The 24,850-nt window shown below is 46.8% G+C and overlaps 1 protein-coding gene across 1 annotated transcript in view; it reads right to left on the bottom strand.

The window, feature by feature from the left end:
* Positions 1–24,850, bottom strand: part of TRAM2 (translocation associated membrane protein 2) — a 416,036-nt gene that overhangs the window by 83,320 nt on the left and 307,866 nt on the right. The window contains exon 5 of the mRNA XM_078647585.1: positions 24,588–24,646. Within this exon, the coding sequence (XP_078503711.1) occupies positions 24,588–24,646 (59 nt within the window). The remainder of the gene's footprint in view (positions 1–24,587; positions 24,647–24,850) is intronic.

Below are 24,850 nucleotides of genomic sequence, written 5' to 3'. Positions count from 1 at the left end.
TTCAGGGCAAAACTCCATAACTATAAGTGGGACACACCAACTAGTCAGTGAAAATGACTAAAGCACATTTCGACTAAGCTTATGTAGACTAAAAGCTATCAGGGAAAGGCTCATGGAGAAGATGGACATTCAAAGAGGAACGAAATATGTGCAAGGAAGGACAGCAGCTGGAATGGACGTCAAGTGACATCGGTTTCATCTCCATCTGTGTAAGACGTAGCACTACGTGTGGTTGTGTGTGAGCTTCTTAATTACCAGAAGTCGATGGCTGTGCCATTAGAAAACAGATATTCCTGTTTGAATCACTATTCAGTACCTTACTTATCTATTTTTAAGTCATAAATAGTCTGCTTGCACTGATATTTTCAGCCTAAAGTAGGCACTTCACTTTCTGTTATTTAAACATTATGGATCTCTCTCTTGACTTCTGTTTGAAGACATTTAGAAGACAAATGTAAATGTACCACCAGCTATCTGAAATACACAAACTTGTAGTCCTTGATTCAGGAGATACCCGTCACAGAGGGGAACAATACCTGCATTATATACATGTGTTACCTTCTATCAGATAAACATTGGACTTCCTAATTCTCTACACTGTTTGCGGACAATAAACCAACTATCTTTAGAATGCATCATAAGATACCCTTATTCACCTTGAGCTTCTCAACTATCCAAGGGACAAACTATACTTTGCACGCGCCTAGGTATAGCCTCTCAAAACAAAATCTATGAAGATTTATCAGGATCTCTGCTGGCAGGCACCAAGACTAAGGAACTGTCTACCAGAAGAAATAAGACCCGACCTAACCTGCAAGCCTTTCGGAAAGACTTAAAAACCCATCCACGTAGAACCACCCTTAAGAGTTAATTTGTTCCTCACACTCCCCCCCCCCCCCTTCTATTCTTCGTTCATATAGGTTTCTCCAGTTATTGCTAAATGCCCCAGTAGGTGTTCTCCTCATAGTTTCTACAGGACATCAATTTTTTCTTCCCACGTAATTTCTCCTTCCTCTCAGTTCTTTCCTCCATGTATGTATTTAACTATTGGACGTGAGGCACAACACCACTCACGTGGCTAGGCCTAAGCTCCACAAAAACATATATAGATGAATAAATGCATTTATATGAACACCAGCATATGTGGTTAGCAAGAAGTCTTACAAATACACAAAAGAAAGGCGATTCTCTAAAGCAACTCCCTAAATTTCTAATTCACAGCGAAGTAAGTAAATGAAAGCAACGGAGACCCACAGTGAAACCATCGGACATTAAAACTTGAGTTACTATATGGCCGATGCATTTTCAGGTTTAGGGACAGATTGCCAAATTGTAATTTTTGTAAAAGTCAGATATCAACTCCCACCGGTTCCACCTGATGTTTGGGGAAGATTTTGGCTTTTTGTGATTTTCCAGGAATCCAGCAATATTTGTGGGAGTCCAAGACAGTTGCAGATTTCCAGGGGCGCCCATCCACCCATATTATACTACATAGTTTTTTCACTTGGAGGAAGATCCGCATTTGTAAGTCAATCAAAACTGTACATTTCCAGACGCAGCTCTTTTGCTTCACAAGAAAATGTTTCTTGTGTTAAAAAAACAACAACAAAAAAAATAACTTTCAACTTATTTTTGATCAAATACCGTGGTAATCTCTTACTTAACCTGTTAAAGGAGACTTAAAGAGTACAGCGAAAACACACAGTTCTCTTTACCCAGTCGAGTATTTCGAACAATCAGCAGGAATTGACGTCACATAATTTTACTCTGTGCACGTCCGCTTGGATTTTGAGACCTGTTGTTACATCCTTCACCACATGGGCTCTTTAATCTTGTTGTGGAATATCAAAGCGCAAATATATTTTGGTGTAAACTAAACTGAATTGCGCAAAAATCGTTGTGAATTTGGCTCTGTTAGACATTACAGCGGTTTTTGCAATTTCTTTAGATCAATAAAGACATTCCACACATTCACGAGTCACAATAAAATAAATTTTCACAGCACATAGAAAATAAAAATAAGGAAATTGTGCGCGCACCTGTTGAACTAATCGTTATATTAAGACGGAAATCTCCCAACTCATAACGTGCGCAAATAGCGCCATCTCTTGGACGGTAACAGAACTTCGATCTGAAGGTGTAGGAAGAGAAACAACAGCACCAAAATGATGTGGCCGTCCCAGAGCTTGTTGGTTGTATTTCATTAGTGGCGTCCGAGGACCACATAGGGCACGTGCCCCAGCTCTATTTGGCCTCCCCTGCACCCCCCCTCCAGCTGGTGAAGGTGCTGGTAGGCGAAACACAAAAAAACCATGTCAAATATATTAATTTGCTAACTACATTTCAATGCAAAATCAGGTTTGTTTATGTTTAAATCTGACACACACACACACACACACACACACACACACACACACACATCAACAGGTCGTCTGATTACAGTGATGCTCTAGTTCCAGGTCTAGCCTAAAACATTCTGCCACATGGTCAATGGCCGGGGCAATTAGGAAAGAGGACGGGGCTTCCTTGCACAGTGCCTTTCCTATAGTACCACACATATGATGGCACGTCCCTATCCCCTCTAGGCATATATACTTTAGGAATTTTGGACAAATATTCATCTTCTCCAACACTGCAAACAGGCAGCTGTCCCACCTCATTGCTCTATTACGTATGGTCACATTGCCTATCCAGGTGCATTTGAGAAAGCGATCAAAGCGGCCCAGGTGAAAGCGTATAAGCTTGTGCTACAGGCCCCAAGCCAGGCAAGGAACAACAGGCTAAGGCTAGAAATAGGCTTGAAACACCCGGAGCTGGTACTACAGGGGGACCTGTTAAAATACTACATCAGAGTACTGAAAGCACCTGAAAACAATATAACATTAATATATATAAAACATTTTCTAAAAGTCATTTTTGGAGAAGTGGGCTCCCGATGGCACACTAAGGTGGCACAAGGCATTGACCTACTGAAAATCGAGGGAAACAGCTTCAAGAAATCTCACATTCTGCCTGGGCCTTAGCTATCAAGCGCCAAGTCCAGACCATCTCGTACGAGCTCGACCGCTCATCACTCCGGTATAATCCACTAACCCTGGCCAAGTCTTACATTCCTGGCAAACCCCAACCGTATCTGCAAGACCCACTATCACCCCAAGCGAGAAAGAAAATTCTGTATCTGCGTCTCTTGGCCCTTGGGATCGCAGATTTTAACCCAAAATGGGCACGAATGGATTGTGTCATTGCCTGCCGGCTATGCAACTATCGCAGAGAATCCTGGTTACACCTTTTGTGCTGCTGTGCAAAGTTGGTCAGCGATCGCCATCGTCTGCTGCGCCCGGCCCTACGGAACCCAGGCTATAGAACCTGCAGAGAGGCCTCGGACTGGTGCTTTACGGAAACGACGTGTCTACTAGCAAGGGCCGGCAAGTTCACCCATCAAGTCAGAACTGCACTTGACACCCACCAAAAGGCTACTGACCCGAAGGTTCCTGTTACTGAGCCATGAACTCCATCACGTGCCCTAATCATACAAGCTGTCAGTCCTTTAGGAGCTATAGCTAAGTAATTGGGATTACTAGACCCAGAAACCGGATAAGGGGCCAGTGAAGTACTCTCCCATTTATATATGGCATCGAGTTGAGATTAACCTTGCTGAATTCTGATTTAACTGTCCAGACTCTCGAAGGCGTAAAGACAATGAACAAACAAAAGAAGTTTTAACGGACACAATGTAGTAAAAACAGTCATTATGAAATCCCAATGTTGTATATAGGGTTTTATTGCGGGAAGGGCATTCTTTGTGGGGGCGGGGGGGGGGGGTCCATGGGGGACGCTCATGTGTTTTATACTGTAAATATTTTAAGTAATCGCACAGTCAATACAGTTTTATACACCTCATTGCATCAAATCCGTTCTGGAAGTCAACCAATGGAAGTGCTAAGGAGATGTGCATAGATCCACTAATGCAAGAGTGTTATGCAGGTGTCGGATCCTGTGTGGGCTAAAGCCACACTGATTTGTGTGGACCAAGTACCCGATAACTGTGATTGGGCGATTAGCAAAGACTTAAGCTATGAGCTTAGCCTCAACATGTATGAGGGACAACAGGTGATAAAGGATCCACGTTTCCGATGGTCTTTTAAAGCTTTGACCATTAGATCTAGTGGTAGTCTGTGCACAGTGAGAGGTCTGAATCATAACTCGAAGAAGGGGTATAGCTTTCATACCTTCATAGCATTTATCCAGAAAGCTCTCCATGTAGTGCCTCAAATAGTCCATACAAGCGGTATAGTTTCAGATTTGATGACATCTCAAAACAATGATAGAAGAGAAAATAAAGCATTGGCTACAGTTAAAGGTAAGGCCCGCTACATTTACAAACAACTTCACAAAGAGATTCATTTCAGCGGCTATGCAGAGAGGCGAGTTCGACGAATGAGTAAAACTAAACCGGGTAATAACGCCAATTAATTGCACTGCTTAGACGCAGCAGAAGTGGAGTATGAACCGCTCCTATCAAATAAAAATACTATTTAAATAATAATCTGATGTGCAGGGAAATTGAAAGCTAGAATGATTCAGCTGAACATTACATGACAAAACTGTACACTGATATCACTGGATCCGTGTCCAGCCGGTTGGCACTGGTGTAAGGGGAAGGACACCTAGAAATGGATGCGCATCACAGAATTTCATGCAAAGCCCCTGGAGGTTTTACTTTATGTGAATCTGGCCCAGAGGTCACTTTATGAATGAACACTTAAATACCAAGACTGAGCACAGAGCTACACCACCAAAAAAAAACAATGTGTGTAAAGCTACACTGGTCTTTATTGTAGGTCATGGATATGGCAAAATTCATGCTCACTATCTGTTCCGTACACGAAGCAACAGACATCTGCCTACAAGTCAGCCAACATTCAAAGAAGAAATAAAGAAGAAAGAGCAGTGACTCCAACTGAAACACCACACACATTGTATACCTGGAGAACAGAGGCTTTTATACAGTTCTAGACGCTGTACTGAAGCAAAGTGGTGGCCCACTGTCACAATAAAGTGCACAAGACAGAATTAAAAAGCACACTGGCTGGTACAGTAGTAGTAATAATTTATCATTTATGCAGTGCTTTGGTCGTCCGTATTTTGCACAGAATGTTCTTTTCCAAGCGTGTTTTTATTGGCAGCTAATTTCTCATTTCTCATTTGACAAATGCATCAGTTCATCACATTACATTGTATCCTCTTCACAATATAACTTATTAGAATAGTCTGTTTTTATGAGACTTAAGCAATACATGGGTTGGCCTTACACTAAAGAGAGATGAGTGCTTCCCACACCTGGGGAGTACGCTAGTGGAGGTACATATTCTTCACCTGGGGAAGGGGTATCGTCAGTTTTGATCTGATGTCGGTCCAACCCTTCCATTTGTATGCGTTGAATCTCTTAATCCGCCTAACTTGGAAACCCCAACCTAACTGGTTTGAAAGCAGGAGGCAACCTCCTTCCCTCCAAGCGTCAAACAGGCCTTCAAGGAGCTCCAGTTGGAATTCCGGGTTATGATGGATCGGTGTGTAGGGTGATGGAAATGTGGTACACTCACTTCCCCTGTATGAGGCGCAGTGTTGTGTGTTTTTCCCGGTTTGGAGATCATCGTTATCACAGCTTCAGCCATGGATGTTGTCACCCAGGTGCCCTCTGCCCTAGTGTTAAAGAGCTGGGTGAGCTGTGGAATGATATCTGGTGCAAATGTTTTATAAAACTGAGCCGTCAGTCCATCGGGCCCTGGGGCTTTGTTGGGTTTAAGTGCCTTGATCGCTTTCCATACCTCCTCATCGGTGATGGGTGCATTAAGGGTATCATTCCAGGCCTGGGAGACCTGTGGAATTTGCAGCGACTGCAAGTATCGATGTTGTGCTTCTGTATCGGGTGGTTCGCATGTGTAAAGTTTCTTGTAGAATGTCCTGAATAGGTTGGCCTTGTCTATATCAGAATGTGCTATATTGCACCTCCATCTTGTATGCCCCCAATGTGTTCCCTCTCTCTTTTCTCCCAAAGCTGCCTGGCTATGTGGGTTCCCACCTTGTTCCGCTTTGTGTAAGAAATCTGCTGGAGCCATAGCAGGGTGTATTCGGCCCTGTTGGTATAGATCGCCTTGATTTTCCCCTTTAGAGCAGTTAGTTTATGCGGCAGAGCCCAGGAGGGCGACTTTTTATGTTCCTTTTGTATAAGCTTTAATTCCGTCTTCAAGGCCTCCCTCTCTTTTGCCCTCTGTTTATTCAGTGTGGCGTTAAGATCTAAGCATTTCCCCTCAGAACAGGCATGAATGAATCCCAGTTGTTCTGGGGAGAGGTGTCCTGCGGGCAGTTTAGTTGAAAACACTCTTTGAAAGCCCCCCTTAATTAGTATCTTAGCAGTCTGTCCCTTGTCAATGGCACAGGCAGTACTATCTTGGTGTCTTAGGTGTGGCGTTGCCCCAGGTCAAGCATACAATAGAATGTTCTTTTAATTAAATCAAATTTGGGTTGATTTTATTGACCGTTCAAGCACAAAAGGCGGAGTCAAAACTGAAGGATAAGAAGCTGTGATTTGGAAATCTCATCAAGTTCTCAAAAGCAAGCGCTTAAATCTCAGCAGCAGCAAGAGCTTAAAACTCTGATGCCTTTCTTGACTAGAGAGGTGCAGCCCAGGTTATGTACCATTTATGTATGTGCTGATATTTTGCATCTTTTATCTAGCTGGTAAAACAGGCAACAATTAGACATTGGAACTATGTGAAGAGAAGGGAGCGAATGATTTTTCATAAAAGCAAAGGTGCTTGCCATCACCGGACCAGTGGCAACATGAGCCAGGATGGTCCTCATCAACGAGTAGTCTTTGAAGGGGTCACTAGGCCTGTTCCATGAAGATCATTGCCTAAAGCCAGAAATTTCCTGCAATAGGACTACACTATATCTGGAGCCAGTTTATTCACAAAGGATCTCACGAGTACTGTAGCAAAACCTAATGAATACCATTTACACATAGATAATTCCCACAGGTAGAAAATTCCATATGTTAAATTGTGCCTTATGCCTGATGTAAACAAATATAAGACTTTATTTTTTTAAAGTTAATCTAGACATTCTTTTTCTGTTGATTAAACTGATGTTTTCCCCCTATGACAGACTGGTGTAAGATCAATTCAGTATCTCCATTTCAAATCATCTAAAGTGTAATTTTAGGGCGTTGGGGTGCTATCGATCGCTTTTTAGGTCTCGTTGAACCAACGCGCATGCGTTGTTCTGCGAGAGTATAGTAAGGGGGCTTTCAAAAATGCTCTCAAAGTCTGCAGGCGGATCAGGCACAGTGCATGTGCACTGGGCGCGCGCACCATTTGTCCACCTACAGCCTTTGGGAGCATTTTCGCGGCCGCTTTGAGGTTATCAGTGAGCCGCGTGGCCACTGAACATCAAAGCGGCCGCCAAATGCTCACCATTTCACTCTGGGGCACAATAAAGGGCTCCCAGGAGGTAAGGCACAAAGTTTCATTGGCGTGGCTTTTGTTTTCTCCTCTCCTCCTCTCCCCTGTCGCTCTGTTCCCCCTTTTCCCATCCCCTGCTTCCCCGCTTGCCTGCCTCCCCTTTGTCTTCTCTCCCTCTATCCTGCTCGCTCGTCTTCTCTCTTTCCCTTCCCTCTCTGACACGCTCTGGGAGCTTCAAATCATTGTCGTTTCTAGCATGTTTGGCATATTCGCGCCTAGTTCCTGGCTTCTTGTTGACTCCCCGCCTCCCTCCTTGGAGTGCGGCGCACAGAGGTGTGGGGAACTTCGCTCTGGGCAGGAGAGGGAGGCGGTCAGAGTTTTGGGGCTTTTATTTGCGTTTTTCTTAAGAGTTTTTTCCAACTGTTTGAGCACTTTTCAAACTCGACAGGAAGCTTCCAGTACCAGGAGACATCTTACATGCAGGCAGTGAGGGAACTGCTCTCCTGCGTTCTTACAGTAGTTGCCCCTCGGGCAGGGCTGCCCTTCAGGACACAGCCAGTGTATTTGCTGCCCCATGGCCGCCTTCAGCATGGCCGCAGTGTCTGCTGGGACGTGTCTCCTGAAGGTTACTGCAGGGCTGGAGGATCCCATGACTGCATGGACTGTACAGAGAGCCCCACCCTGGCTTCCGATAGACACCTCTCTCTGTGAGTACTCTCTTATTAAGTCGTCCTTGTAACACCCCTCTAGAGTGCCCCTCCTGTCACTTCACGTCAAGAGCCTTCATTTTACACCTGTTAGTGCCTCTCTGCCAGTACCCTCTTTTTGCCCCTACTCCTTGTGAATGTCCTCTTGTATGCACATCATTTTACAACTTTCTCATTACTCGCTTGTTCTATCCTCTGAGTATCAACGTCCCCGATCTGCCACTACTTCTCTTCCACACTCTGCTAGTATTCTCATTTTACTTATCCTCTTAGCCCCTTCCTTTTCCACCTTCTGGTGATTACCCTAATATTACACCCATGTAAGTGAGTACCCTAAACTTATACCCTCATGTTGCCTGTCCCCCATTACCCACTTTCTGTGAGTAACCTCTTCTCTCCCATCTGTATAAGTTCCAGTTTATTGCTCCCTCAGACAGTGTACTCGCACTTCACTCTTCTAGTCACCCCTATCTGCTTGTACCATTCTTTTAAACACTTCTGAGTACCCTTAGTCCACACTTATCTTTGAGACTCCCCCTTGCACTCTCAAAGTGCACACTTTTCGCTGCTCCCGGAGAGTGCAACGGTGTTGCACGTTTCATGTCCTCCTTGTTCGCACCGTCCTTGTGACTCCTAGTGTGTGAACTCCCCCGTTTTGCACCTTATCTGCTGAAATCTTTCCCCATTTCCACCCTCTCTGTGAGTAGCATTCTCTGCGTATAGTACTGTCACTTTTTGTAAATTGCTTTTTACTTTTTAAAGACACACGAAGGCTGCCCCCCTCCCAAAAGTCCTGCTTTAAACTTCGTCAGCTGGGGGGATTCAAAAGGCGTAGCGAGGGGGGCACCCCCACACCGAACTCACAATTAGCATTCCTCCAGCGCTTATTTTGTTCAGGACTCAGCTCTGAGCTTTTCTTCCTTTTTTTTGTCCTTCAAAGGGCTTGGCTGAGCTAAGCAAAAAAAAAAAAATCTCTCCCAGGGTGGGCAAACCCCCGAGATGGCTTTAATAAAGAATTGGGCAGGGCTTTGTTCTCCTCGGCGGGCTGGGGGCTGCTTTCTGCTTTAGAAGTTACTTTAAGCAATACTCAGATAACAGTAGCAACAAAATGTCACTTGTGCGGTACACTATGCTAACCACTGATTTTGAGCTTACGTCTAGCGCTGTGACTACAACCAGCTTTCTCCAAACTTCAAAGACGGAAACATTTGCCATATGCTACAAATTTGCCCATAATGACTACACCGTTTTTATTATTAATACAGTAACGCTTTATTTTGCAGTCAATTATTTATGTGGGAACAGCTACTATTATTTGCGTGTGCTTTCTATATGATTAACTGTAGTTATCTATCCATCTAGCGCCCCGACTCCATCTAGCGCCTCGACTCCATCTAGCGCCCCGACTCCATCTAGCGCCCCCTCACTCTATCTATCGCCCCCCCACTCAACGCCCCCCCCCCACTCTATCGCCCCCTCACTCTATCGCCCCCTCCCTCTATCTATCGCCCCCTCCCTCTATCTATCGCCCCCTCCCTCACTCTATCTATCGCCCCCTCCCTCTATCTATCTATCGCCCCCTCCCTCTATCTATCTATCGCCCCCTCCCTCTATCTATCTATCGCCCTCTCCCTCTATCTATCTATCGCCCCCTCCCTCTATCTATCTATCGCCCCCTCCCTCTATCTATCTATCGCCCCCTCCCTCTATCTATCTATCGCCCCCTCCCTCCATCTATCGCCCCCTCCCTCCATCTATCGCCCCCTCCCTCCATCTATCGCCCCCTCCCTCCATCTATCGCCCCCTCCCTCCATCGCCCCCTCCCTCCATCGCCCCCTCCCTCCATCGCCCCCTCTATCTATCGCCCCCTCCCTCACTCTATCTATCGCCCCCTCACTCTATCTATCGCCCCCTCCCTCACTCTATCTATCCCCCCCTCCCTCACTCTATCTATCGCCCCCTCCCTCACTCTATCGCCCCCACCCTCACTCTATCGCCCCCTCCCTCCATCGCCCCCTCTATCTATCGCCCCCTCCCTCACTCTATCTATCGCCCCCTCACTCTATCTATCGCCCCCTCCCTCACTCTATCGCCCCCTCCCTCACTCTATCGCCCCCACCCTCACTCTATCTATCGCCCCCTCCCTCACTCCATCTATCGCCCCCTCCCTCCATCGCCCCCTCCCTCCATCGCCCCCTCCCTCCATCGCCCCCTCCCTCCATCGCCCCCTCTATCTATCGCCCCCTCCCTCACTCTATCTATCGCCCCCTCACTCTATCTATCGCCCCCTCCCTCACTCTATCTATCGCCCCCTCCCTCACTCTATCTATCGCCCCCTCCCTCACTATCTATCGCCCCCTCCCTCACTCTATCGCCCCCTCACTCTATCTATCGCCCCCTCCCTCTATCTATCGCCCCCTCACTCTATCTATCGCCCCCTCCCTCACTCTATCGCCCCCACCCTCACTCTATCGCCCCCTCCCTCCATCGCCCCCTCTATCTATCGCCCCCTCCCTCACTCTATCTATCGCCCCCTCACTCTATCTATCGCCCCCTCCCTCACTCTATCGCCCCCTCCCTCACTCTATCTATCGCCCCCACCCTCACTCTATCTATCGCCCCCTCCCTCACTCTATCTATCGCCCCCTCCCTCACTCTATCTATCGCCCCCTCACTCTATCTATCGCCCCCTCCCTCACTCTATCGCCCCCTCCCTCACTCTATCTATCGCCCCCACCCTCACTCTATCTATCGCCCCCTCCCTCACTCTATCTATCGCCCCCTCCCTCACTCTATCTATCGCCCCCTCCCTCACTCTATCTATCGCCCCCTCCCTCACTCTATCTATCGCCCCCTCCCTCACTCTATCTATCGCCCCCTCCCTCACTCTATCTATCGCCCCCTCCCTCACTCTATCTATCGCCCCCTCCCTCTATCTATCGCCCCCTCCCTCACTCTATCGCCCCCTCCCTCCATCGCCCCCTCTATCGCCCCCTCCCTCACTCTATCTATCGCCCCCTCCCTCACTCTATCTATCGCCCCCTCCCTCACTCTATCTATCGCCCCCTCCCTCACTATCTATCGCCCCCTCCCTCACTATCTATCGCCCCCTCCCTCACTCTATCGCCCCCTCCCTCCATCGCCCCCTCTATCGCCCCCTCCCTCACTCTATCTATCGCCCCCTCCCTCTATCTATCGCCCCCTCCCTCTATCTATCGCCCCCTCACTCTATCTATCGCCCCCTCCCTCACTCTATCGCCCCCACCCTCACTCTATCGCCCCCTCCCTCACTCTATCTATCGCCCCCTCCCTCACTCTATCTATCGCCCCCTCCCTCTATCTATCTATCGCCCCCTCCCTCTATCTATCTATCGCCCCCTCCCTCTATCTATCTATCGCCCCCTCCCTCTATCTATCTATCGCTCTATCGCTCTATCTATCGCGCCCTCCCTCCATCTATCTATCGCCCCCACCCTCCATCTATCGCCCCCTCCCTCCATCTATCGCCCCCTCCCTCCATCTATCGCCCCCTCCCTCTAGCTAGCTATCTAGCGCCCCACTCTAGCTAGCTAGCGCCCCCTCACTCTAGCTAGCTAGCGCCCCCTCACTCTAGCTAGCTAGCGCCCCCTCACTCTAGCTAGCTAGCGCCCCCTCACTCTAGCTAGCTAGCGCCCCCTCACTCTAGCTAGCTAGCGCCCCCTCACTCTAGCTAGCTAGCGCCCCCTCACTCTAGCTAGCTAGCGCCCCCTCACTCTAGCTAGCTAGCGCCCCCTCACTCTAGCTAGCTAGCGCCCCCTCACTCTAGCTAGCTAGCTAGCGCCCCCTCTCTAGCTAGCTAGCGCCCCCTCACTCTAGCTAGCGCCCCCTCACTCTAGCTAGCTAGCGCCCCCTCACTCTAGCTAGCTAGCTAGCGCCCCCTCACTCTAGCTAGCTAGCGCCCCCTCACTCTAGCTAGCTAGCGCCCCCTCACTCTAGCTAGCTAGCGCCCCCTCACTCTAGCTAGCTAGCTAGCGCCCCATCACTCTAGCTAGCGCCCTCACTCTAGCTAGCTAGCTAGCGCCCTCACTCTAGCTAGCTAGCTAGCGCCCTCACTCTAGCTAGCTAGCTAGCGCCCTCACTCTAGCTAGCTAGCTAGCGCCCTCACTCTAGCTAGCTAGCTAGCGCCCTCACTCTAGCTAGCTAGCTAGCGCCCTCACTCTAGCTAGCTAGCTAGCTAGCGCCCCCTCACTCTAGCTAGCTAGCCAGCGCCCCCTCACTCTAGCTAGCTAGCCAGCGCACCCTCACTCTAGCTAGCTAGCTAGCCAGCGCCCCCTCACTCTAGCTAGCTAGCCAGCGCCCCCTCACTCTAGCTAGCCAGCTAGCGCCCCCTCACTCTAGCTAGCCAGCTAGCGCCCCCTCACTCTAGCTAGCCAGCTAGCGCCCCCTCACTCTAGCTAGCTAGCTAGCGCCCCCTCACTCTAGCTAGCTAGCTAGCGCCCCCTCACTCTAGCTAGCTAGCGCCCCCTCACTCTAGCTAGCTAGCGCCCCCTCACTCTAGCTAGCTAGCGCCCCCTCACTCTAGCTAGCTAGCGCCCCCTCACTCTAGCTAGCTAGCGCCCCCTCACTCTAGCTAGCTAGCGCCCCCTCAGTCTAGCTAGCTAGCTAGCGCCCCCTCAGTCTAGCTAGCTAGCTAGCGCCCCCTCAGTCTAGCTAGCTAGCTAGCGCCCACTCTAGCTAGCTAGCTAGCGCCCTCACTCTAGCTAGCTAGCGCCCTCACTCTAACTAGCTAGCTAGCGCCCTCACTCTAGCTAGCTAGCGCCCTCACTCTAGCTAGCTAGCGCCCTCACTCTAGCTAGCTAGCTAGCGCCCTCACTCTAGCTAGCTAGCTAGCGCCCTCACTCTAGCTAGCTAGCTAGCGCTCTCACTCTAGCTAGCTAGCGCCCTCACTCTAGCTAGCGCCCTCACTCTAGCTAGCGCCCTCACTCTAGCTAGCGCCCTCACTCTAGCTAGCGCCCTCACTCTAGCTAGCGCCCTCACTCTAGCTAGCGCCCTCACTCTAGCTAGCGCCCTCACTCTAGCTAGCGCCCTCACTCTAGCTAGCGCCCTCACTCTAGCTAGCGCCCTCACTCTAGCTAGCTAGCGCCCTCACTCTAGCTAGCTAGCGCCCTCACTCTAGCTAGCTAGCGCCCTCACTCTAGCTAGCTAGCGCCCTCACTCTAGCTAGCTAGCGCCCTCACTCTAGCTAGCTAGCGCCCTCACTCTAGCTAGCTAGCGCCCTCACTCTAGCTAGCTAGCGCCCTCACTCTAGCTAGCTAGCGCCCTCACTCTAGCTAGCTAGCGCCCTCACTCTAGCTAGCGCCCTCACTCTAGCTAGCGCCCTCACTCTAGCTAGCTAGCGCCCTCACTCTAGCTAGCTAGCGCCCTCACTCTAGCTAGCTAGCGCCCTCACTCTAGCTAGCTAGCGCCCTCACTCTAGCTAGCTAGCGCCCTCACTCTAGCTAGCTAGCGCCCTCACTCTAGCTAGCTAGCGCCCTCACTCTAGCTAGCTAGCGCCCTCACTCTAGCTAGCTATCGCCCTCACTCTAGCTAGCTATCGCCCTCACTCTAGTTAGCTATCGCCCTCACTCTAGTTAGCTATCGCCCTCACTCTAGCTAGCTATCGCCCTCATTCTAGCTAGCTATCGCCCTCACTCTAGCTAGCTATCGCCCTCACTCTAGCTAGCTATCGCTCTCACTCCAGCTAGCTATCGCTCTCACTCTAGCTAGCTATCGCTCTCACTCTAGCTAGCTATCGCTCTCACTCTAGCTAGCTATCGCCCTCACTCTAGCTATTACCCTCACTCTATCTATCACCCTCACTCTATCTATCGCTGTAGGAAGGTGGATACCGGACTACAGTTACCCCAGATTTTATGCCTTGTGTTTAGCTGGTTTTTGACTTAGTTGGCCTGGGATCCTGCTAATCAGGGCCCCAGGCTATCTGCTCTCTCTTTAAATGGACTCCATGTACTATAGGTACATCACCAATTTGGTACTGGACACCTTATCAGCCCCTGTACAGTGCACTATAGGTGCCCAGGGCATAGGTGCATCCAAGGCCTACCAGGGGCTGCAGCATATAGTTTGCCACCCCTGGCTGGTACTTAAATCGACACAACTGGCTGTTCACACAGCTGGGGCAAGGTGGTGTACTCACCCCTTGCTTAGATATAGTATACCTATGTCTAAACCTATATCTGGACACATATGCACCTATAAGTCACTCCTATGGAAGGCCTTTACAATCCTGGAGGCAGAGTGCTTGGTTTTATGTGAGATGGTGCTCTAGCATGAGCTGAGCCTGTCTGCAGTGTTCGGAACCATTTCCTTACTGCTGTTCCAGTGATACTGCCATACCATATACTCTTAAGTGCATTATAATCCTCGCAGTTAATGCTAACTTTGGTTTGGCTTTATCAAAACATGTCGTGTCATTGGTGTCATACACTTTGGAATACTACCGCCTCGCCAGTTCTGGCGACGGGGGTAGCATTCCACCCTTCTAGAGGGAGAAGACATGTTACTTTACTTAAAACGCGGTTAATCCTAACCAGAGCCTCAGCATCACAAAATGGATGCTGCTGCCCCGACACAAGTCTGACATCCTGCTGCTGACCGAAACTTCTCTAAACAACAACACAACTGCCAGTACTGGATATTACTTGGCTTATTTTATGAAGACCTCTATGAACAAAACATAAAGGTCCGTTTTTTAATTTGCGTCACTAGTTTATTCTTTTATTTTTGCACTAGTGGATCAAGAATTATTTTCATAAACAAACGATTTGTGTGTATGTACTAAAATACAGTAGAGCATTACAATTGAAACATGCTGTACAAAACAATTTACAATATTTACAACACATCCAAACTTTCACTCTGACCAACCCTTTCATCCATCTACAATCATACCACAAAGCAAAAAATACTTGGGGTCTAATGTCAAAAAAAATATATATAGGCTCTTTTTTCATATAAACAATGACTAGAAATGATAATTAATGTGCTAAGTGCAATTTCAGCAGTATTAGTCCTATTTAATGAACACTATTTATAATGTAATTCCAATTTGATAAAAGGACCCAAACACAGGTCGACGCGTTTCGAACTCCCCAATATGGAGTTCTCCTCAGGACCAACAATCTTATTATAGGAAGAACAAGCTATCCTCCTAGTAGATGGCGTGCAGCCGATAGACAACTAATTCAGGGCTCGTGTAATTCTATTGTATGTTTAAACCGTCAATACTGCAAAAATGATGATCGCCAGGCGCCTGTTTGAACTAATCGCTGGCGTTCGACTGAGTCGACTTTACTCATCCGTAGTAAAACTTCCGTAGATCGCGTTAATCCTAACCAGAGCCTCAGCATCACAAAATGGATGCTGCTGCCCCGACACAAGTCTGACCTCCTGCTGCTGACCGAAACTTGGCAGGGGAGGCCTGGACAAAGGGTTTCCTGTCACAGGGAGGTGCTACACCACCCCAGACAGGAGATAGTGGATTGGAGCAGGGAGGGTTGAAGGAAACTAGACACTGCCTGGGGCGCACAAGGTGTCCCAGGCAAAATCCAGTCAAACCGGTTCTGGGGCACTCCAGCCCCAGTCCTGGCGCGAAACTGGACAAAGTGAAAGGGGTGTAACCACCCCCTTCCTGGGTCCCACCCATAGGAGGTACCTAGCAGGTAATCCAGCCCCTTGATTTGGAATAAAAGAAGGAGCTGTGCAGATGCACATCAGATTATCCTGACTGAAACTTATGAAACGAAACTCTGGACCCTTCGACATCCCACTCGACGTGGAAGACTGAAGAATCTCCCTTGTGGTCAAGGAGTGACCACCATGTGCAAACAGGCACCTTCCAGCACCTCGACGTTTGCTTTGTTGCAGTTCCCGCCGGAACTCGAGCAACAGAGGTCAACAAGACCCAGCGTGCCTGCCTTCTAACAGCCCGATCCACAGTCCCTGCAGAGCTGAGACCCGTGGAGGCGACCTGAAGCGTGGGGCCGGCCATCTTGGAAAAACTACGAAGCGCTGACCACTCAGCATCCGAGGCCCTCTCGAAGCTGTGCATTGGAGTTTGAGAAGCTCCAGCCCTGAGCAGCTTTTGCACCGAAGCTAACCCCTCCACACTCCTCGAGTGCTGCGTGGGGCCCTTTTGCATTTTCCTGCTCAACGCGTTGGTCCGGTCACTTGCCCGTTGGCTAGTGGCCCCAGTACCGATGAACCTTTGAATTTGCTCTGCTAGTCTGGTTGCTCCAGACTGGCCCTCGCTCCCCTGAAAAGGAGCACCCGCTCAGACCTTGCTGGTCCGAGTAAGAAGCGATCTTCGAATCCTGCGTGGGTTGCCTTTGCCAAGGCCTGTTGACTCCGATCCGGAAGTCGACACCACTGACAGCGAGAGCCTTTGTGGGACAGCTCGTGATTCACTCCAGGACATCCTCGGTGCCCCAGAAACCACGTGGCAGCGGAGACAAGCTTCACGACAAGCACCTGATTGCGCCCGACATTGCCTGGTTCCTTCCTGGTTCCTTCCTGGTCACTGGCCAGTGACCCAGACTCTGTCCCCTCTGCTTTCAGGTCCTCTACATCTTCGATTCACCCTTGGATCACACCGGACACTTCTCTTCTGGACGCCTGCAGCATCTTCATCTCAAGGCACCATAGATCTTCGTGACGAAACCAGACACATCTTTGCACCTGTGCACCCGCTTCCTGTGGGTGAGGTAACTCTTGAACGCCGGTGCTCCTGTAGTGGTTTACACCTCTAGTGTCCAAGTCTAAAGTTTTGTCCTTCTAGTCCAGTCGGAAGACTCTTAAAACTGTAACTCAATAACTTTTACGCACCATTGACTTTGCATTGGTGCATGCGTGTGCTTTAGGCACTGCACCCGAATCCCGCGGGCTACTCCCGTCCTAACTGCTGTTAGTCCAGTGTAGTCCCAGCGATTCCCAAGGCCCTAGGCCTTACCCCTGATCGATTAGTGATACTTATACCACTTTTTTGATATATGGTTTGAGTGGCCACCGGCCTCATCCATAATTGTGCAACTTGTATATGTTATACTGTGCTTTTGTTTAAACGCGTGTGCTTCATTACTCATAAAGAGTACTGGGGATTATTCTGAGAATAAATACATATATTTTTATATTATATAACTTGTGTGGTGTCCTTTCATTTGATATTACAGGACTGCATATGGTAAAACAGCTGGCTTCACATGTCCTCTAGGATAGCTTGTCTATAAGGTTGACTTACAACAACCACCACCATAAGGGATTGTTTGGACTGATATAAGGTGCCCCCAGAATTGGAGACATCATACATCAGAAATTCCCTTTGGGCACCTTAATGAGAACAAAGCGACTTATACATACAAAATATACATCAATTCATCAAACATCCAAACCTATCAATCAGAGCAATGCAATAAGTAACCAAATTCTGTGAGAACAAATAGACTCAACATGCACAGTTTATTTGTATAATTAAAAACAGATTAAAAAACACATAAAAGAAGTATATAAAACAGTATATAAAACAAGGGAAAACAGACAATATACAGAGGAACAAATCATATACAGGAGTTCACCCAATTAGTTCCTAAAACTAGTGAGGGAGGTACAAATAAGGTATATTCAGCATCAGTCAGAATACTCCTTGATCAATATATGTTGTACTTCTCCCTGAGTTTTCAACGCGTTTCGACGGACATTTAACATATAGCCGCCTTCTTCAGGAAAATATTAGCTGTCTTCCCAAGATAGCTTTAAGGGAAAGCCTGTCTTCTGGGTAGGGGGTTAACGCCTCCTTCCTCTCAAGCTGGGTCGTATTTTCTAGAGCTGACGGTATTTATAAAAGCCGCAGCTAAAACAATCTTATTTGCTTCTCGATGTCATATACACGAAAGCGAATATAGTAAGTCCCTTCTAGGCAGAGTAAGCATATATACCTTAAAGAGTCGTCGTTTTTAATATCACTTGCACGCGGTAACGAATTATGGATGCAGAAATTCGATGCACATCGTGCGACTTTATTAGAGTGCACTAAGGGCCTGAGAGCTATCTCCAGTCTCTTCAGTCTTTAGAAAATGCCGCCTCTTAGGATAAAATGCGCCGACCGTTCCGCGTGCAGTTTCACTCGTTTTCAATCAAATTGATTGAAAACGAGTGGAACTGCACGCGGAACGGTCGGCGCATTTTATCGCCCTCACTCTTATCTATCGCCCTGACTTTATCGCCCTCACTATCGCCCTCCCTCTATCTATCTATCTATCTATCTATAGCCCTGCCTCTATCTATCGCCCTCCCTCAATCTATCTACCGCCCTCCCTCTATCTATCTATCTTTCGCATCACCACAGCATCACTCAGCACCACCACAGCATCACTCAGGGCACCACAACATCACTATGCGCTACCACAGCATCACTGAACACCACAGCATCACTCGTCGCCACCACATCACTCAGCGCCACCACAGCATCAATCTGTGCAACCATTCAACAACAACTGGTTCAAATATGTTCTCTCAATGTTTCAAGCTTTATTACAAATGACACAAAATATATTACTATTTCACTTCTGTTCTTGGATTTCCGTCACAATAAAATACGCTGAACATATTCTTCACAAAAGTTAGTTATTTAGAAAAGTTTAAGCTATTGCCATTATAAATTAACAATAACTTGTATTTAAGTATTAATTATTTAAAAAAATTAAAAGCAATTGTTATTTGTAATATCAATACATCTAAGTCACGTAAATACAAAACATATTGCATTACAAATGCTATAGGTGTCACGTTAGCGAAGTATTGGCATTGTAAATGACAAAGCTATTAATTTCGCTATTTTCAAAACCAACACAAATAAAAAATGTGTCATATACAATACCAATAGCTCAAACTTTTCTAATGCGAGACCTATTGCATTGCAAATGCTTGTCTGATTTATGTCGAAGAGCTCACATGGATTGAAACGAACCACGTCACCCACTCCTTACCTAAAACTATCTAGATTTTTTTCTCCATAGGATTCGCAAATCCGCCCTATGACAGAACTGACCAGAGATCACAAAGCAACAATACTTTTGGAGATAAAGTGGCCTCGTGTTTTGAGGGTTATATGCAACAACTATTTTCCTCTCCTGCCTCCAGCAGAGATTTGCTGCTAAGCCATCTCAACTTTTTTCCAAACGCCCAGAAACATCTGAATGCTGAAAGGTGGGTGCAGTTTCTTAGTTCATATACCTCAATCTATGGCATGTGTTCAATGTAAATATCAACACCCACGCAAATCACCTAACCATCCCAAAAACATATCAATCACTACAAGCACAGTTAGTAGGGTTATACTACATGACACCCGTTGTATTCAAGAACACATCACCGTATCGGACATCATGGAGGATCCAACGGGGGATCCATTAATTTAGCGAGCATTTCCCCCCCCAAACCACCATGTCATCTGCGACACTCATCGACGGGTGAGCTTCTTGTGTTGTTTACCCAATATCACTCACATCTCCCAATGCCCAATATCAGGGGCTCACGATGCCCAGTGTATGGCAATCCAACATCACACTAGGATCATACCAAGGCAATCAATCTAGCTTTTATTTTCAGGCACTTCCGCTGTGAAACAAAACCCAGAAGAAACAATTTTATAGAGCCCCCCCAGATCCAGCTTTGCAACTTGTGCCAGGGCTTCCCCAAACCCAAAAGCTCACAATCCATGGGTACCCCCATGTCATGCGAAGTTAGTCTGTGTTTGGTTATCGCATCTACTGCATGCAGAGGGAGCAGCAGAATAGATCTTGGAGAGTTATTTAGGAGTCGTACATTCTGTGGAATTAGTGATACTTTTTGTAGGCTTTATTCCATTCCACATATGTCAAGTTTTCGGCCAATGGGTACTCCCAGGCTCGATCAGTTGTACCTCCCCTAGCAGTCTCCAAGGCTGAATGAAGGGGAGTGAGCACTTGTCCTCAACTTGATAGTGCTAACAATTCTTGCAGCGAGGCATGTTCCTGCGGAGTGTCAGGGAATGTGGATCAGATCATTCACATATTGTGCACTAGCATAGTGTAAAAACTGCCCTGGTCTCACCACAACCCCCCCCCCTCCCACCCCCCGCCCCTCGGGCCATGTTGTGTTGAGATATCTTTATGCATGTTATAAAATGGCTTCAGTGCCCATAAGGCTATACTCTCTGGAAAGGTGGACCTGCGGAGTATTTTATAGACCACTTTATGCCACACTACTGTCATCAGCAGTAGCAAATCGGGGTATGTCTCATCAGACTCCACCACCAATCACAGACTGCTCTGGTAGTGTGTAAGGGTTGAGCGCGCCTGCCAGTAGCGATTTCTAGGTCAAGCTACAGCACGCATGCACTGTCTGCAAGACCTGCTGTAATCGATATTCCGACTTTTTACCGCCTGCTACTTACCATTGGTTCATTTCCACTGTCCTTCTTTGCTGCCTCCGGATTCGTTGTGTTTGCCGAAATGTCACGTCCCTTCAGGCCGAGGAGCACTGGTAAAGTACAGTTTCATTATGCTTTGTTTCTTCAGCTCTTGCGTTTGAGAACTTTTTTTTACATTTTGACTTTCTTGCTCGCGGGATGCTGTCCTTGATCAATGGCGAGCGCTTTTCATGTTAATTTTCTGCACAGTACGCACATACAGTTTTATTTTTAATTGTTTACAAAGGCAGCGGTGGGCCCCACACACACCACTCGTGGGATGCTGCCCTTGAGCAATGGCGGGCGCTTCTCGTGTTTATTTTCTGCACCATGCGCGCTTGACATTTTGTTTTTAATTCTTTAAATTGGTGGCGGTGGGCGCCACACACTCACAGGACACTGCCCTTGGGCAATGGCTGGCACTTCTCATGTTCCTTTACTGCGTTTTCACCTTATTTTTTGGTCACAGTGGCCGCTGCACAGATTCTTTGCAGGAAGCGCTCTGAGTGAGTGAACGGTCATCTTTTAAAATGCACTCAACCTCAATTGTAAAGCAAATTAGTGCAGTGATTAGTCTGCCGAAGGTGATTTGGGTGGCTAGTCTGTTGGCTCGAGAGCCTACATACAACGGAAAAGACAACTCCTTGTTGCCCGGCCTGACTGATGGCTTTTACATGTGGCAGTAAATGGGCATTTAATTTCTCACAGCATCTTGGAGTAACAGGTGCATAAAGCAAGTCCCAGAGGATCCACGATGGATATAATAGTTTTGAGTCCTGAAGCAGACTCTGCCAGGCTGAACCTCAACTATTACCTCAACTATTACAGAGACAGATATCAGGCTTTTAGTTTCGGCTTGTTGCAAAGCAAACAGCCTTGTATTTACTAGCCATATTTATGGTCTTCTCCTCATGCAGGGTTGCAGTGGCAAGAATGGTGAGTATTTATCATTTTTACATTTCGCCAGACAATGGCACACTTAACAAAATGTGTACTAACTAGTTGTACTCACTGTTTGTAGACAATAATGAAATGTAAACATGCGGCGAGAAAACTCTAGTGTCATATTTTAGCCAGGTGCTTTAGGTGTTTTTTGAGGGAGATTTACACGTAGGAGCAAAAAAAGAGCAATGATGCACACTAACATTCTTTATTCATGATTTAAATGCGTTACTACCGCAATTAAACAGTGTTACAGTCACTGTTACCAACAACGAAGCACTGGTGGCCACAGCAACCACAGACGCAAACAAATGTGCACTCTTCTCAAAGTATGAGCTACTACAGATGTAAGTATCATTTGTGTCAATTATTGTTTACAATTCCACAGGGGCTACTATAACCAGTTTGTGTCCGGTTAGATAGTGGTTGTTTATAATATTAATTATATCACTACAGGGTACATCGACAGCTAGTTTATTGCTTGTTTTTGCACTGATGGCAGAGTCTGAACAATGTGCTATGGTTATAACCTGCGCTTTAAATAGGACGGTACTGAGTACCAGCATTTTTTAGGTCGAGCCTGGGCAGAGCATGCGCCTCTTTGCAACATGCTTTATTAGAGTATGAAATAGAAGCCTTGCCCACTCTACGCCCATAATTAGCATTGGCTTGTGTCATTGTTCTTCATAAATGCTGGCTTCTGATTCGTTACTAGGTTTGTTAGTCCCTCCTTAGTACCGCCTGGTCTTCATTTATAACCTCAAATGAGGACTGGCCCTTTTACTTCGGTTGTTACACTGTATGTCTCATTTAGTCTGTAAACACTATTTTCTTTAATGAGTTTCTCCTACTGCAGGCACAATAGCTATCGGTATCTTGGTGTTCTATTTAATGAGAGTGGAAGTTTTCTCCCCCAAAGGAAAGATATTACCAGGAAAGCAAATAGCTTGGTTGCAGCATTTAGAACCATACAAAAGAATCTAACTGCACTGACATACGGTCCCTTAATAAAAATCATATCTGCCAAACTATTACCAGCTTTAACATACGGTGCCGAAGTCCTAAACAGTAAGGATGCGGAGTTAATTAACAATGCAGTGGCAAAAACCTACAAAATACTATTCAACCTACCATGTAATGCCTCACAGGCACAAACAAGGCTGGAGTTTGGGATAAATAATCAGCAATATGCCCGGCAAGGCCAAATTTTAAAAGTCTGGAACCGTGTAAAAAACGACCAGGACAATCATTTGTCTCGAGCATTATGGCAAGAAGTAAGAGACAATCAGAAACTTCAAGCATGGACATACCTAAATAAAGCAAAAGAAGAATTCGGAATAACAGCTATTTGGGAAAATACAATTACCCAGGAAAGCTTTAAAAAAATAATTAATAAACTGGTTATTCATCTATCGCTCCTAAAAGACAAAGATCTATTGGTAAAAAGAAAGCATTCATGGCCAATTGTAAACGACTATAAAAAAAAGCAAGTCCAAAACTACCTTCAAACTCCCTGGTCCGTCCAAAGTAAGCAAACATTTATAAGAGAACGCTTTGGTCTATGGCCAGGTTTGTGCCATCTTCCACCGTGGAAGTCAACAAACGGCAATATGATATGTAGGCTATGTAAAGGGGGACAGGAAGATATTTTGCACTTGGTATATCTGTGTCCTGAAATAGAAGTGGAAAGGAAAGTAATCCTCAGGCGGTTATTTAATGCTTGAGGTATAAGAACTTGTAGACAAGCAATAATGGCATGTCTAAGCCCGAACGATCTACCGATGAATGCTGCTTTTGTAAAAATTTTAACTGTGATTGCGAAAGGCCTTAACAAAATTCTTATATAGATTTCCTCTTTTAAAAAGATTAGCATTATTATTTGTATGATGTTCTTAAACTTTTTAGTGTTGAAGATATTTTAATGTGTACTTTTTTTGTAAGATTTTAATTAATCAAACAAATAAACTTGAAATGAAATACTGCAGGCACAACATTCAGTGCGCTATGCGTGCATTCACTTTCCGAGCAGCCCGGGACTATGCCGCCACTTCTTTGAATAGATCTTGCATTTACAAGAGTTTGAGCTATTGGCATTGTAAATGACAATACCTTTTATTGGTGTGTTAATTAGCAAAACAGAAAAATAAAAGGCATTGTCATTTACAATGCAAATAGCTTTAACTCTCGCAAATGCAAGACCTATTGCATTGCAAATGCTTGTTCCCAGTGAGGGCCCTAATCGAACCAACTCACCAAGTGCTACCCGAGGGAGTTTCAAGGTATCCAGCTTTACTGGGCTGCACTTCCCTGCCCACACTAGGTCACACAACAACCTGCAAAGTCAGATGAACAGTGCAGCCAAAACCAAACATCACATTCCGCAAAACGAACAAGCAACATGGCAAAAACACTTTTGTCCAGGGCAACCCGTCATATCACAGATAGAGGGAGTGATTTCCAGAAATCCACAGACTGATGCAATCCATCTATCATCTTTCCCACCTTAAGGTCGTACTTAGCCATCTCAAATCTGGTTACCCAGACTCCAAATCTCCTTCTCCCTCTCCAAGTGCAGGCCCAGGCTCCCGGGGAGGGTTTAGCCCACCCGTCCCAGTTTGCCCAGCAGGAATAATTTGGATTTACCTTTGTTGCTGCAAATACTGGAAACTTCCACAAACCCCCTGCAATACTTCCAACAAATAGGGCATAGACCTCACCGGGTGTTACAGAAACACTAACGAGTACATAGAACTAAATGGGACACGGTCCCAAGCTGAATACCTTACAGCTCTAACCAAAGGGGGGAGCAAGTGGTTTGACTGCAGGGGCGAACAATACCAGAGACAGAAGGCATCACTTCCTTGTCCCCCTGTCCAACAATCATGTTACTGTTCAAACGCAAGGATGACTGGGTTGATCAGCCAATTTCCTAACAAAAAATAACATTCCAGCTCAAAACATGTAGGCAAGGCACTTAACGAGCAGGATACTTACGGGAGATAGACATGAGGATAGTTTTCCCACAGGCTTTTTGGATTTGATAAATATCCTTCCTGAAAGACAACACAAAAATGCACATTAGAGGAAAATCAAATGAAGCATGTCACATGGCGCATCTGTAGGCAGCGAGACACTGTTTGCAGCCAACACATACTAACAACATTCCCAGTCTGTCTGGGACAAGAGTGATATACTGACTGGGGACCCATCAAACTGGACTTAATGACGATATCCCCTGGACCTCTGTACTAAAGTAA

This window comes from Lissotriton helveticus, chromosome 6, assembly GCF_964261635.1.
Source record: "Lissotriton helveticus chromosome 6, aLisHel1.1, whole genome shotgun sequence".
In the NCBI taxonomy this organism is placed as follows: domain Eukaryota; kingdom Metazoa; phylum Chordata; class Amphibia; order Caudata; family Salamandridae; genus Lissotriton; species Lissotriton helveticus.
The sequence above is the reverse complement of the archived record's forward strand: the minus strand, read 5'-3'. Positions and strand labels throughout refer to the sequence as shown.